The sequence below is a fragment of the Sander vitreus genome, chromosome 4 (genome assembly GCF_031162955.1).
Source record: "Sander vitreus isolate 19-12246 chromosome 4, sanVit1, whole genome shotgun sequence".
Taxonomy (NCBI): domain Eukaryota; kingdom Metazoa; phylum Chordata; class Actinopteri; order Perciformes; family Percidae; genus Sander; species Sander vitreus.
In genome coordinates this window covers 13019066-13034893 of record NC_135858.1, presented here as the reverse complement: position 1 = coordinate 13034893, position 15828 = coordinate 13019066, and the positions used below count along the sequence as shown (strand labels likewise).

Below are 15828 nucleotides of genomic sequence, written 5' to 3'. Positions count from 1 at the left end.
GACATCATGGCTTTCAAACTAGCAAAGTGGCAGTTGGTCAAGGCCACCCTTGGCCATCAAAGCACTAATTGCAATAAGAGCACTAGTCATATAAAGATAAAATAAGATTAAATGACAATAGGATGTGGGATAAGATTGGATGTATAGGCCTAAATACAAATAGAAGAAAGCACTATATACATATATAAAAATTAGGATAGTGTGTAAAAGTGACAAGTTTATCCAACAGAATAGCACAAATTTAATGAGTAAAATGGAATGAGATATGGGATATTGGAAACAGAAACGAAACAGAAAGTGGAGAATTTCCATTCACTGATACATTTGTATTCCTTGGTGTTATTTTATTCACTTGATTTGGCTAAAGAAACCCCATTCCCCATGATTTCATTCCAAGTCTAGAATGATTTTAATAGAGTATCTGATTTTAAGCAGAGAGAGAACAAGACAGTGCAAGTGAGAAAAATGATGAAGAAAGAGAACTAACATGTGAGATACTTTACTTAAACAGATACACAAAAACAGAACACAAATAAGTATGCTCTTCTTTCTATTTACCTTTAATTATCAAAAAAGATTTAAAAATAAATAAATAAATAAATATATATATATATATATATATATATATATATATATATATATATATATATATATATATATATATTACATGGCGGCACAATAAGATATGTCTAGGTTCTTAACATACATGTACAAACCTCTGCCATATTGTTCTATTCTGAAAAACTGCACTTGTGGACTGTATTTTTTTTACGGAAGGCCAGTCTGGAAAAGTCTAAAAAGACTGGATATCAGAAACATGCTGGCTAACTGGGACGCACAAACATGGATGTATTAAGAAGCGCTCAAAGGGTGACCTCTGCTGTACAAATTGTCAATGTCAGTTATGACGTATTCACTGGTTTTACGACGGTGTGCTTACACAATGACAGTTTCCGTCAGTTTGACTTGCGAATCGTAACCGCGTTGAGCGAGCCTTTTTTTTTTTTTAAATTCCAATTTCAATTGGAACGAACATTTCATCGTTTCAAACTATCGGTCGATATCGATAACAATATCAGATACAGAAAAATATATATTTTTTTGAGATAAGTAACGTTACTTAAACTCTGAACTTCCAGCTCGAGGCCCAGCAGAGAGCTCAAGCAGCAGCTCCGAAAAGTTTGTTGTTGTCACGTGATGTGATACGAATGTGGCGATAAAAGTTTGTTTCGATAGTAAACCTAGGTGGCGTAAGTTACTAACGTTACATTATTAAAACCTATTGAACAACGATTTCACCAAAATGCCTCAACCAAAACATCGAAAGATTGCTGTTATAGGTTACAGGTCTGTAGGTGAGTAAAGCACACGAGCTCGTGCACAGCTAATGTTAGTCAGCTAACAGGCTAACGCTTTGTTTTCCTCTTAAGTGTATCTGACGAACACCAGTGACGCTAGATCACCTGTGTTTATGTTTCTTTGTGCTTCGTGTGTTTGCTGAGCAGTTGATTACTAAACCACACTAAAATCAACGTTACCATGTTGTATAGCCATCTGTTACCAGTTGTAACGTGTTCTGTGAAAACAAAGTTAGCTCAGCCGGTGACATCCTGGTTTAGAGCCAAGTGCTGTGTGTCGAAACTCTTAAAGTCTAGCAAGTCTAACAAAAGTATGTAACGTTAGTTAATGTCAGGGGTTTCTGGGTTATATCTGTTTTTCGGTCCGTTTTATTTTTTTATTACATCGGGGACTATGTTGGAAAAAAGTCTTTACACTTTACATTTTATCCCATGGATTATTTTTTGTCTTCTATATCCATTAATCAAATCAATCGATTAATAAATGTCCCCAATCAAAGGAAGTCAGCATGTAACCATATTCGACGTCCTACCAAGTTAATACCAGCCGTTTATATTATTAAATGTACTTGTGTTGCCCTAAATATATGACCAATCAGATTCTGTGTTAGCTGTATTAACCAAAACGTTCAGCTGTATGGCCATTGCAAACGTTTATATACTTTATCAGATGTTTTATTATTTAGATAGCAGCCATTACCACAAATTGTGCCTCCATAGAATTTAGATAAGGTCACAGATTTAAGCTGTAAAGAAACAAAACAATCCCATAGATGCACAGAGGATCACACATTTTGATGGCTTTGGTAGCAAAATCTGTAGTGTATCTGAAGAGCACTATATCACTTTGCCTGACAATATGTGTCGGTCCTTTGGTCGATATCATCTAATTGATTCGCTCTGATCTGACAGCTCACAGATTTCACTACACCAAAATCACAGCTATCAAAATGTGGGAGCCTATCTAAATGAAACAGAGGCGCTCCATCTTTGGTAATGGCTTAACATTGTGTTAAAATTGTAGTAAAACAACCATGTTATGTTTCTTTGCCCTGCACAGGAAAGTCATCTCTTACAATACAGTTTGTGGAAGGACAGTTTGTTGACTCCTATGACCCCACCATCGAAAACAGTATGTGTCAATATTAGATTGTTTATAAGATATTGCAGCAAAAGAAAGTCACAATGGATTTGGCGTAATGTAAAGAAATGTTTTGTAAAACTGGTCCATTCCTCTCCCCAGCCTTTAACAAATTGGTCAGCGTGAATGGTCAAGACTTCAATCTTCAGCTGGTTGATACAGCTGGACAAGTAAGTTGATCATCTACCACCATATCTTACACAGGCACTAAACTTTTGTTTTTAAATCAACACCTCTGATCTGTTAATCTCTAGGTTTAAATGTTGATTTGTTGTGCTAGTGTTAAGCAAGACATCGTAGAGACACTTGAATGTCCAGTTTAGCATTAGTCAGCCAGTTAATGCCACAAGTCTGCGTTATCTACCTTGCCTCATCGCCCATGTAACTTAGCTTTAACTTTGCTAACTTAGGCTGGTATTATGACATGTACTCTATTGTCAGATTGACAAGTCTATTCAGTTGACAGGTGCCAGTTATTTTAGAAGCTATAGTCTTGTATGTCTGACTCCATTTTAATAATGTATTATGTTTGGTAACAGTCTTACCCAATGGGATTATAATACCTCCCCTCTGTCTGCAGGATGAGTACTCCATTTTTCACCAATCCCACTCAATGGACATCCATGGGTATGTCCTTGTCTATTCAGTGACTTCCAATAAAAGGTGAGTGGATGGTTGTTTTCATATCTGTATGAATAATGAGGCACACTGTTAAGTCTAAAAACATTATATATTACGTAAACAACACTATAACGCTAGCATTGTGTTCTAACATACAGACTTTACCGTTCTTGATACATTAATCCTAAACCACAAAGATTTACAAGAGTTAAACCTACTGTTGTGTATACCAGCCTTTTAATCTAAATATCATACAATTGCCGTATAACTAGGTTTATAATGTTCAATTTTTGAGTAGTTGATTTTTTTGGTGGTGTTTTCAACTTCATCGGGTGCCTGTTTGCCCATTGCTTTAATATGCCAAAGTATAGGGTTCTTTGAACTGGCATTATGTATTATCATAGTAAGTAAGTAACATACAGTTAGAGTTGCATACTGACTACTCTGTCTCTGTTCAGTTTTGAAGTTGTGCAGGTTCTACACGACAAGCTGCTAGACATGGTTGGGAAGATTCAGTAAGTTCAGTTGGATCTTTAAAATTCCACACTTCAATATTTTTTTATTTTTTAAGATCACTTTTCCAACCAAGGTTTTTTTTTTCTTTTTAGGGTCCCAACTGTTCTTGTAGGGAACAAAAAAGATCTCCACATGGAAAGGTAATTAAGATGATTGAATCTTGAATATAAACTGTTACTGTCAGGTTAAAAATAACACAGATAATACTGTCAGGCTTTTTGGTCTTGAACACTCAGTATAATTCAACATTAAATACATTTTTAATTACAAGCGTTAAGAAGTTAAAGGATAAGTAGAATTATATTCTGTATTGTTGTTAGTGTCAACAAATCCCCTGAAAAGAGCAAAACCAACAGTAAATTGATAAACATAAACATGGAATGCCTGTGTAGCCAAGTACAAATACAAAAGGTGTCTTCTGTTTTTAGTAAGTGAATCTTCCATTTTATTTTTTTCACAGGGTTATCAAGCCAGAGGAGGGAAAGAAACTTGCTGATTCCTGGGGTGCTGCATTCATGGAGTCCTCAGCCAAGGAGAATGAGGTAATGATGGGTATCTCTTTGAACACCAGCTCATCGATGCATACCACATACTAATTCTGACACAGATTCAAACTCTGATGACAATATTCTTGCAATGCAGACAGCTGTGGAGGTTTTCAAGCGGATCATTTTGGAGATGGAGAAAGCTGATGGAAATGCACCCCCAGAGGAGAAGAAGTGCGCTGTGATGTAAAATTGTATCCAGGACATCAGTAAGCTCAATTGCTGAAGACAGAAGGCACAACTTCACCAGCTTGCCAACCGTGACCTCACCGACACCAAGACACTGCAGTTGAACTTTTCTGCTCCATTGTGATACCAGATTGATTTACTTAGCAAGGCAACTGCCAGACATTTGATAAACCATCCAACTAATTGTAACCACAGGGAGAATTTTCTCAGAGCAAGACCAATCTTTGTTTTAGACAAAGAAGCACCGTCGGTGAACACTTTCTTTAAATATTGAATGAAATGTAATCTATAACTGGGCAAAATCTTGACTTTGAGTTCAACCAAATGCCCAGAAAACAAAATAATATTGCCAAACATTGGTCCCAATTATTGCATAAAATGTTTTCGTGAACGTATTATGGTAATAACTACTTGTAAATCTGATGATTGAGACATCATTGGCTTATGTCTAATATTTCTTGAGTAGTTAAGTTAATGTACAGGTAGGGCTGGTTAATAACGTTTTTAAGGACTGGTATTATTTCAACAGTTTTTTTTTTTGTTTGTTTTTTTTACAGTGATGGAGAGTCACAGTTCACATTGCTTTAAATGTGGTGTTAAAATGTCAGTATCTCACAAATGGTGGATTTCCTTGAACACCCTGGAATCAGATTTCACATAAGAAATTTCATTGGTTTCACAGTTCTCACTGTAATTTTTATCAACTCATTTTCGGCTACCTGTCACCAATGAAATCTTGAACTGTGTCTTCTTTTTGTATCTCTACCAACTCACATTTTAAGCTCTTCTGCTAAGCAGATTAGTCCTCTGATTGTTTCTACAGTTTAATTTCTCCTTATTGACTGTAATAAAGATGTTATCTTTTGGACAACCCTCAGAGAAATTTAGTATAGATTGGGATAGATTTTAGGTATTTACCAGCTATGGCCTTTTTATACACTATAATAGAATCTTAGAAATTGGTTTGATGATATTGGTTATATTTTGAGTGGTGCAGTTTTGCTCTGCCTTCAATATCCTAAGTAGAATATATTCTTATAACTGCGTTATAATTATGAACATTCTTGAGTTGCAATTTTAACACTGCGTAAGACTATTTAAGTGGCTAAAGGCTACAGAGTTAGCTAAGTAATTTTTGAGCTCATGGTTTTGATTTGATGGTTCATGCAAGCCAAACCAGTCCAGGATGACATGCATTTAATTTATATTGCATATTGTGGACTTGCATGTTTACTGTCAAGACGCTTGAGATCCCAAATGACTTGGTTTTCTTAGATCCTGTAGCCTTACAAAGACCCCCCCCCCTCCCCACACACACACACACACACACATAATCCTCATGTTGTACCTGTAGTGGGTAATTATAACTTTGTTATCAAGTGCTTTGCTGAGTAAGTAGTTGATTGATTGATTGATTGATTGATTGATGATGGTTGACCAGAAGCTGGGGATGCTGTGTCTTGTGCCTTACAGTTCCTCAAACTTCCCCATCTGCTTCCCTTCATAACTCAAGGTGCTCTTGAAGTGTTTTTTTTTTCTTCCCATCTGTTGAATTGATACTATGTTGCAGGTGGTGTTGTGCACCTGAACACCAGTATCCCCATGTGGTTTAATATTAATTCCGAAATCTTGCTGTAAACAGTTTTGTATATAAATAAATCTGTTACTCATTTCATGTGTCATTGTAATGCTTTTGGCTGAATTATTTAGGTAGCTAAACGTAGCAAAAGGTATATTACTGCACAGTTTACAGTGAGAATACATAGGTTGATGTACTACAACAACAGGGCTATACTGTAACGTCACTTAAGGTATGTAGGTATACACAGCATCATCTACATTTGACATGAAATTGTGGTGCGTTAACACTATATGCACTACGGTTTCGACTCAACAGCCATTCAGGTTGCTCAATGCAAGTTGTAGCGGAAGACCTGTAGGGTTTTGCAACATCCTGTGTTATAAACGAACCTGGTCAAAGGAAGGTGATACGGCGAAAGGAATATGGAGTGTGTAAGTTATGTAGCTAACTTGAGCGTGTATAGATCGTCAGCTTTCTAACAAAGTTAACTAACGTGACTTTCCGAAGCATGCTAACGGTAACAGCTAACTAACGTTAGCTCATTTTTGGCAGAGTAACTAGTTCTGAGGCTAGCGCACTTGTTAGTAACGTTTACTTGGCACATATTTTTTTTTACTGGTTTCAGCCCCGGTATCGGTGTACAGTTACTATAGCTAGTTACTTAAACAAGACAGTAACGTTATGTCATATAATGCTTCACCAGGGTAGCCGACGCAAAAGCCAGAGCTGACATGGAAAGTCACCTCGACTGGTTCGTTAATGTCAACAGACAGTGACGCTAGCTTACTGATAATGCTTAGCTAAGTTAACGTTATTACTATTGTGTTAAAAGTAACGTTTGCGTTATTCAGCCTGCACATAACTTCAACAGCGATGCTACTGTCTGTCGGTTTGGCAACCGGGCACCGTTCAATTATAGCAGCTGTGTCAAAATAATCTTTATAACAGCTGAATAAACTATAGAATTAGCTAACGTTAAGCTTAGCTATCCTATAGATTTTTTTATGTTTAACTAGCTGACCTCAGTGTATAACAGCTATTAGTTAGTTACATCCATACAGTCTATGGTTACATCCCACAATTGAAGTCATTATCAATGAAGCAATGAGTGTTTTTTTTGTCTGTCCTAATATGTAGTGGACCTGTTGGTGAGACATTTATGAATACCCTAACGTTACACCAGGGGTGTCAAACTCATTTTAGTTCATGGGGACTCCAATTTAATCTCAAGTGGACAGATAGTTTCTTGTCAGGCTGATGTTGCCAAAAGCTAGTCGCTTGTTATGGCACACGATTTCTGCATGTTCAGCATGTGTTCACAAACCCACAAACAAACTCGCAGGCCGTATGTTTGAAACCCTGCCGGATTACACCCTGGCAACAACTCTATTACGTGTACCGTTAAATCTGGCATTAGCATGCATGCATATCTACACATTCATACATTAACCACTTAACTTTACTGAAACATATCCCAAACCATCATACAATTAACCTAATAGAGGGTTTTCACCGACGTCATGTTCTGGGTGGTAACCTAGATGCGCGGCCATATTGGAGGCACTCGGTGTAAACAACTGAATGGAATAATGGAGTATTGTGCACTTTGGATACTTTAATACTTTATGTCTAAACAACAGAAAAGCTCATCAAAACGTGTCCAAGATGCAAAGGCATGGAAGGACTTGGACCACAAAAAAAGGCGCGATATTTTGAGAAATTACAGTTTACTGGCGGTGCAGATCCCTACAAGTTGGCTCCCTCTTCTTGGCTCCATGGCGACCCGGTGATTCTTCCTTCCGTTGCATATACCGATATAGTCAACTACCTGTTTTTCTCGCCGAGCCCATACACAGCGGAATACCTTAAATCCTACAAAAGTTTGGAGGCCTATAACCAGATGGTGTGTGGATGGGTGAGGGAGACGCAGTACCAAGTCATTAACGACCGTTGTGTTGTGAAGGCCAAATTAAGTAATGCAATAACGTTTTTAATTAACGTAACCTTAACTGTATGATATCATTGTGATACTCAAGGTGTAGCCAAGTGACTCTCAATAGTTTTTTTTTTTTCATTTCAAAGACCAAACAAGACAGAGTTTTCCCTCGTAGATCCTGGTTGAGCTTTGCCAACCACAAGCGCCTCCTTTCCTCTGATAACTTCTGGCATTCCTCTCCCTGGTTTTTAATAACTTTTGGAAGTCGATAATATTCCAAATGTTTTTCTCGGTCTGACCTATTGGTACAACCTAAAACACGGCAATAATTAACCATTTTCCTTAACGCCGTTCGGGATCTACTCCAGTGCCTGTGCTTTGTTGTGATGCGGAGTACCTCCAACATGGCGACTTCGGGTCTGATGACGCGCCGTGAAAACCCTCTATAATAACGTTATACATACACTAACCATGTGAAGGGTTGTACCTAACCGCCTATAGTCTCACTTGGTGGGCCAGTAAGTGCTTCTACCTATAATAACACTGATGGGATCAATGATTAGCTAGGCTGGGGATTATTTAGCCATGTTATGCAGGCTTTTGTCAACAGAGCTTATATTTTCACAAGGTCGCCTACACAAACTGACATTTATTGACCTTTATCTTTTTATTTCAGATTCCAGTGACTATTGATGATCTTGAGGGCAAAAATGACCCAGTCATAGAGGGTAAATTACGCATAATCTCATGAGACCAAACTGAGAAACGGTGACGTTTAAAAACATCGAACAAGTGTCATTAATAGTCTCTCTTATTCCTTCAGACCCAGAGCACAATGTGTACAACAGGTTTATGAAGTCCCACCGGTGTTATGACCTCGTACCTACCAGCTCCAAACTGGTTGTGTTTGATACATCACTTCAGGTAAAACAAAAGCTTTACATAAAGTAAATTGAATATGTCTCTGCAGTGTTTTCCCAAGGTTTGTGGGATACTTAAGGCCTTTTTACAGTCGCCGCAGCCGACCTGTCGCACGCCACTGTGACGTCAAAATTACGTAGATCTCACTGGCGCACCATAATTTTGAGCGGCACACGACAAAGCAGAAACCGGAAGCATGGACGAGTTCGAGGGCAACCAGATGCCAGGACTCTCAGAGTGACTGCAAGTCTCTCTTGTAAACTTACTGATGATGTTATGATGAGTTATTTTATGGTGAATGAAAGGCTTGATCCGACGAAGTAGGTCATCGAATCAAAATCAAATCGAAACATTGACGTCAGTGCTGCTGCCACTTCTGCCATTGTTTACCTTTTTCTTCTTCTTCTAGTCAGTAGAAATAGCAAAGTCGGTAGCCTTTCCTCATTAGCAACACCTCTGTTCAGGAGAAGACGGCAACCAGTGACCACCGAGTATAAAAAGTTACGGTGCTCCCATGACATCACATTTGCGTGCGACAGGTCGGCTGCGGCGAGTATACCAGACGCCTTAGGTGCTTATTTGGTGATGGGTATAGGGATCCTCCCTCAAGAAAATGTTACCTTTTTCAATTTGAAAAAAATGTCACATCATTTTGGACTATATTATTACCATATGTGTCTAAAACGTTGGAAAAGTTAGGGCAGATAATCCATAAAAAAATAATAAATAATAGTGATAATAAAGACAAAACTTGTTAAAGAAGTCCACTGGGGACAATCATTAGATCTGAGAAAAGTCTTTAGGTTAGTTTTGATGCTCACATTGATTTTACATTCATTTGGCTTAGGTGGTGCTCAAAATAGCTTGGGTGTAGGCATGGGCCGGTTACCGTTTTCAAAGTATACCGTGGTTTGAAAAAGTCACAGTTTCAAAACCACAAAAATGTTCCGTAATACCGTTCCAAAGGTATGAGCTGTTTTTTTTATGAGTGGTCAAGGAGAGAAAGTTTAGTAATCCGTCTCTTTGCCAGTGCGCAGTGTTTAAAAATGAAATACATTGTGTTCAATGGAAAAAATAATTTAATTGCAATACCGTGAAACCGTGATATTTTTGCTGAAGGTTATCATACCGTCAGAATCCAAAGCCTTATTATAGTAGGGAAAAACCTGCTCTGATTAGCTAACTTAGACTGAGACGTTGGGAATGATTTAATTTTACAGGTCAAGAAGGCGTTTTTTGCTCTTGTTTCAAATGGGGTAAGAGCGGCGCCCCTGTGGGACAGCAAGAAGCAGTGCTTTGTTGGTAAGGGCAATTTTCATTTGGCACACTTTTACTCTGTGTAAAACAAAATTAAATAAAGGACTGACTTGATTCTCCTCATGCATCTTCACAGGTATGTTGACCATCACAGACTTTATTAACATCCTACATCGCTACTACAAATCTCCATTGGTAAGATGGTGGACACCAAATGGTTCTAGTCCTTTAACTGTAAGATAAGGTGTAAAAAATGAAATCTTAAAGTTGAACTTCAGGCTTATTTCTTATTTAACTAATATGTTGCTGAATGTGCCCATGCTCCTTTTCCATTTGTATTGAGCTTGTCTGGATTTCTTTCTTAGTTCCTCTTAAATAGGTTAACCCTTTCTCTTTTGTTATCTTTTAGGTTCAGATATATGAGTTGGAAGAACACAAAATTGAAACATGGAGAGGTGAGAAAGTTTAATTAATATGTAATGTGCTTTTTTTCACTGACTCTTGAAGGTTTTGACTTTATTGTCTGTTCTTGTTTGTAATAGAGTTGTACCTTCAAGACTCTTTTAAGCCCTTGGTTAGCATACCTCCCAATGCAAGGTGAGTTTTGTTTATTTTTTATTTATGCTTGGTTTGACAGTAGTACTTCCAGGCATCTACATTTTCTTGTTGGTGTCAAACTTCACTTTTCTGACGACGCAAATGTTGCATGCTGGGACATACAACTATGGGGCATCTGATGGTTTATACTGTGGCAGTAACTCTTTAAAGTTGGCCCATTCCCAGCAAATGTCGATGAGGAAATACAATTACGATTATGTTTGTAAACATAGTATTTATCAGACAAATGCTTCACTTAACACTTGAAGTTATTACCTTTCTTGCCAAGATACCATCCTTTCACTTTTTTTTATTAAGCTATTAATAAAATTAAACTTCTCTGTCACAGTTTGTATGATGCAGTATCATCACTGCTGAAGAATAAGATCCACAGACTGCCTGTAATCGACCCCCTGACTGGGAACACACTCTATATTCTCACACACAAGAGGATTCTCAAGTTCCTGAAGCTTTTTGTAAGCCCTCATGTTTTCTCTCCTCACTACTACTACTACTACTACTACTACTACTACATTGAATACTTTAAATTATTTGCAGTGTTTGATTCTGTTAATAACGTGGCAGACGTCTAGTACAGAGTAACAGGGTTCCTACGCGGTATGGAAAACCTGGAGAAGTATGGAATTTGATTTTAGTAATTTCCAGGTCTGTATAAGTATGGAAAAAAGAAACGAGGGTATGGAGAAATATTTGTGTTTCCAGACTTTCTATCATACGTTGTTCTCTAAAATATAAAGTTCCGCCAAAATGCCTAGACCAGGGAGATTTGCATTTTCAGCGAGACAAAAGACGTAGCACAACTCGATTTGGGGAAGCCTATGCTGTTTTAGCAAAGGGTGTTTTTTGCGTAGCTCTTCAATTCACTACTAATGTCATAGCAGGTTCTGTAGAGTAAACTGTAACTGTGTGTGTCTGCGCATGTGTGTTGTGCCTCATGTATTTAAGTGATAGGGTATGCCTATGGCAGAAGGAGAGAAAAACAGAGACACTGAACGTTTGTGATTAAATATTTTATGTTAAATATATGTTATGCGTTAAGTTTAAAAATGCATTATTTTAATATATGTAATTATTTGACTTTATTTTTAGTTTCTTACGACAAAGTGGTCAGCTCATTTTACTTTATTTTTAGTTTCTTGAATAGGGTTCATAGTGAACAGTTTTATGTTATGTCATGTTTGACTAATTTCAACCCCTAATGGTAACAGTTAAATTGCACGGTTCATTGCTGTTTGAATGAAATTCTGTGCATTGAACACGTCTGGGTTTGGTTTATATTGATTTGTATGAGCTATAGTAGTCTACCTACCCACAGGGGTGCTGCAGAAATTTTGGCCTGTACTTAATACTATGATATGCCATGCGTTAACAGTTGGATTTTCAAATAATTTATTTAAATAATTAAGTTATTGTTTGCACGGTGACATCCACATAGTCTGGAAATATAAGTATGGAAAAGTGTGGAATTTTGAAATGGAAAATGTGTAGGAACCCTGGAGTAAAGACTGTTGTCTACAGTTAAGGAACATGGTAAATTATAAAAACTCTTTTACAAAGACATCCGTTCTCCTACAGTTTAAATAAAGTGTGCACAATCTCTTGTTATTGTTTTCAGATATCGGAGATGCCAAAACCCTCATTCTTGAGACAAACCTTAGAGGACCTGAACATCGGAACATTCCAGAACATAGCAGTGGTCCGCACAGACACACCGCTGTACACGGCGCTGGGTATTTTTGTTGAGCAGCGAGTGTCGGCGCTCCCCGTTGTGGATGACAAAGGTATATGGGGCTGGTTGAAATAACATCCTTGTTGATTTTGCATTTAGTGACCAGAGACCTCTTGAATTTAGTTTGTGTACTGATAGGCTGCCTCTCTTGCAGGTCGAGTGGTGGATATCTACTCAAAATTTGATGTTATAGTAAGTTGTTATCTGTCTTTTACCTTTTTTGTTGCTGCTTATAAGCACATAGTGAAAGTGCCTGCTTTAATTTCCCAAAGCCCAAGACGATGCATTCAGATTGCTTTATTTGACCAACAGTCCAAACCCCCAAAATATTTAGATAACAATCAGATATGAATTGTTAATAAAAGCATCAAATCATCACATTTGAGAAGCTTTAACTAACAAATCCTTTGAAATTTTGCTTGAAAACAGTTAATGTATTATCAAAATAGTTGACAATTAATTTTCTGTTGATCGATTAATTGAGTAATCAGTGCAGCTCTTATATTTAGAGTACAGTTTGGCGATATGACAACATACAGTATAAAATGTAAGACAGTAGAATTTTTTTTAAATGTTTATTTTTTTTGTAATATTGTTTTTAGCAAGATAATTATCCCATGCCATCTACTGTATCACCATATACTGTATATCAATATTGGGATGTATAATGACATATAGCGTGATATATTTTACCCAGCCTTGCTTGGGATATTCATTTATACTGGCTAAAAATGTAACTGTATTTAATGTGCAATGTAAGATAATGAAACATTTTAACCTGAAGGCCTGTGTTTATACAGAACCTGGCAGCAGAGAAGACGTACAACAACCTGGATGTGACGGTGACCAAAGCCTTGCAGCACCGCTCTCAGTACTTTGAAGGAGTGCTGACCTGCCACAGGCACGAGACCCTGGAGGCCATCGTCAACAGACTTGTGGAGGCCGAGGTGAGAGTTGGATGTCATTATGTGTCACAGTCTATGTGGCCGGTTTGCCCCCTGTTGCTTTAGGCTATTACTGTCCAGAGTGTAATGAACATGAATAGCCTATGATGAACAATGTCTGAAATGTTCCTCCACACTTCATTCTTCTTTTTCAATCAAAGTCCTAAATCGAGGGACACTCAAGCTATAACCAGCTTTTCTCCAATTTTGCGTTAAATAAAAACTCAAAGGAATCCTAGCTACTCTGTCTCTTGTTATCAATGCTGCTGTGTGTGTATAGTTCGATGGCATCTGACAGTAACTCTATACATTCTTCTGGCCATGGTATGAATACTGTTTTAAAAAGGTAATAGTAACATTGATGGTCCTCCTGTATGTCCTTCAGGTGCACAGGCTGGTGGTGGTGGATGAGCAGGATGTGGTGAAGGGAATTGTCTCCCTTTCAGATATTCTCCAGGCACTAGTGCTGACTGATGGAGAAGAGGGTAAGTACAGTTGGGTAGCTGTCTCAAGATTTTTTGGAACTGACACATTTTTAATAGAAGCAACATCATGTTATAAATACAGGAAGTACTATTAAAAGCAGTGTGATTATGTATACCATCCTAAACATGTTCATGGTAAAATAAGTGATGATTTGATTTTTCTGTCCGCAGGCACAGCTTGACGAAGGAACTCAAACAAGGAAAGGCTACACAGTTTTAAGAGGTCAGAGCAAAGGGAGAAAGAAAAGGCATGTGAGAGGGGAATTTAGACATTAGATTGAGGTACAGTATCATCACCCATCTCCTGTAACCAGACCTTCTATATCCACACATGGCAATCTCTCTCTCGCTGCAGAAATATGAAGCTTTAGCAACGCAGCAAAATAAAATTGTAGGTAGCACAAGACATACAGAAGCTCCTGTAAATCGAGCCAAATTCCAAGCCGAGAGAGAGCCAAGAGAGACCTATAAGGAGGAACTGTAGCCTCTCAGGACGACAAGGCGTCATTCCCACCTTAGTGCTTGTTAAACTACATAGAGGAGGACCATTAATGCTTTGATTAAAAAATGTTTTTCCAGTAGTATAAATGATGTAATCAGTTACAAGCTAAAGGAAAACTGATATACCTGTGTTGCCTTTTCTTGGCAGCATTTCATTTCTATAAAAAGACTGAAATCTAGATGCACATAAAGCCTATGTAAGGGTCATTTTAAACAACATGTAACTTTCTCAGATTAACGTTGGGTGTGCGTTTTTCTTCTGGCATGTTCCTGACAATTGCTTAAGGCCTGTTCTTTGTACATACAAGTATGGATGGTGTTTTCCGGCTTAAATTATTTTGTTATCCAGCTAGTTTGATTATTTAAATGCAGGTGGAGGATTTATTTCTAAATCGTTTTTTACCTTGATTAACTACCAATTTGCATATTGATGGTCATATGGTTACAGAAGTATTTATCTGTATGTATGTGTGGTACATACTGTACATACACAACAACTAGCTTCATGCTACTTTTGTGTGAATATTGTAAAAAATGATCTAGCTTAATTTATCATTCAAATACTATACCTTGGAGATGGCCAGTAGTCTGCACTGGTCAGTTTTATTTGAAAATCTTGGTCATGGTCTAACTCAATTTTTAAGAAGCCAGGGCTTTTGCAGGTTTCAACTTCAGACCTGTTGCTCCAAAATGTAAATGTACATTTGTCAACAATTAAATCAAGTTACCACAGATACCAGTGTGCGGAGAATTCAGAAAACCTGAAAGAGCACTTTAGGCTCTCGAGACAACCTCATTTGTGAAGTCCAGAACAGCATTGATGAATCAGCTGTAAGAGATTACATAAATGGTGCTGTATCCTGGATATTTATGGGTTTTATGTTTTGTCTGTGTTGTCATGTATAACACAATGCTAAATGGCTTGTACATGTTACTTTAAAGACACCTTTTTTTCTGCCTATTTTGTTACTAACACTTTGGGTTTTGGCATTAGCGTTAAAGGGAATTGCTTATTGCTTCAATGCTGCAAAATCTCATCAGTTTTTGGAAAAGTGGCCCATTACTTGAAAACCAATGGTTTTTGTGGCATTGTTTGTTTTCGGATTTCTAACTATTTTGGAGTGTTATGTTGATGTCAGTTACAGTCAGTGATGACATGTCTGAACATCAAGTTTTATGCATTTATACAACCTTTTTCTGTTCATTGTGTTTAGGGGACTCAAAATCACTCAAAACCAGCATTTCCTTACCATTTTCTTAAAGAGGATGGGGCAGGAAAATGTCATACTTTCTGTTTTGGTATATATGAAATTTAATGCTTACAACTGTATGTAAATTGACAGTTTTTGTAGTAATCTGCATTGAGATTATGATTGAAAGCATGAGCAATAAAGTTTTTTTTTTTTTTGAGAGTTCATTTTAAATGGTATTATTATTACCTCTGAAGAAGGCTATGCTTTTCGGTCTGGTTTGTTTGTCTGTCAG

The 15828-nt window shown here is 37.5% G+C and overlaps 2 protein-coding genes across 3 annotated transcripts; both read left to right on the top strand.

Annotated features, from left to right (window-relative positions):
- The first annotated feature begins 937 nt into the window (after positions 1 to 937).
- rhebl1 (Ras homolog, mTORC1 binding like 1) lies at positions 938 to 6042 on the top strand. Its single transcript, XM_078248391.1, has 8 exons — positions 938 to 1355; positions 2419 to 2490; positions 2602 to 2669; positions 3080 to 3162; positions 3579 to 3635; positions 3729 to 3776; positions 4097 to 4178; positions 4279 to 6042. Exons 1-8 carry the CDS (start codon positions 1304 to 1306, stop codon positions 4369 to 4371), a joined length of 555 nt encoding a protein of 184 aa, XP_078104517.1. The 5' UTR covers positions 938 to 1303; the 3' UTR covers positions 4372 to 6042.
- Positions 6043 to 6253: 211 nt separating this feature from the next.
- prkag1 (protein kinase, AMP-activated, gamma 1 non-catalytic subunit) lies at positions 6254 to 15755 on the top strand. 2 transcript variants are annotated; one of them, XM_078248389.1, is made up of 13 exons: positions 6254 to 6383; positions 8565 to 8616; positions 8712 to 8812; positions 10030 to 10111; positions 10203 to 10261; positions 10476 to 10521; positions 10609 to 10663; positions 11013 to 11139; positions 12300 to 12465; positions 12568 to 12605; positions 13214 to 13360; positions 13743 to 13842; positions 14014 to 15755. In XM_078248389.1, the coding sequence occupies exons 1-13, from the start codon at positions 6375 to 6377 to the stop codon at positions 14022 to 14024; spliced, it is 993 nt and encodes a 330-aa protein (XP_078104515.1). In that variant the 5' UTR covers positions 6254 to 6374; the 3' UTR covers positions 14025 to 15755. The 2 variants fall into 2 exon arrangements, with proteins under 2 accessions (XP_078104515.1, XP_078104516.1); XM_078248390.1 differs by having other exon boundaries at positions 6361 to 6379.
- The last annotated feature ends 73 nt before the right edge of the window (positions 15756 to 15828 follow it).

What these genes read in the sequence shown, in the direction of transcription:
- rhebl1 (XM_078248391.1), top strand. Translation starts at nt 1,304, where the DNA reads ATGCCTCAACCAAAACATCGAAAGATTGCTGTTATAGGTTACAGGTCT. An exon ending in AAAGATCTCCACATGGAAAG is followed by an intron (nt 3,777 to 4,096) that starts GTAATTAAGATG and finishes TTTTTTTCACAG; the next exon opens with GGTTATCAAGCCAGAGGAGG. An exon ending in CCTCAGCCAAGGAGAATGAG is followed by an intron (nt 4,179 to 4,278) that starts GTAATGATGGGT and finishes CTTGCAATGCAG; the next exon opens with ACAGCTGTGGAGGTTTTCAA.
- prkag1 (XM_078248389.1), top strand. An exon ending in TGTTTGATACATCACTTCAG is followed by an intron (nt 8,813 to 10,029) that starts GTAAAACAAAAG and finishes TTAATTTTACAG; the next exon opens with GTCAAGAAGGCGTTTTTTGC. An exon ending in CAAAATTGAAACATGGAGAG is followed by an intron (nt 10,522 to 10,608) that starts GTGAGAAAGTTT and finishes TGTTTGTAATAG; the next exon opens with AGTTGTACCTTCAAGACTCT.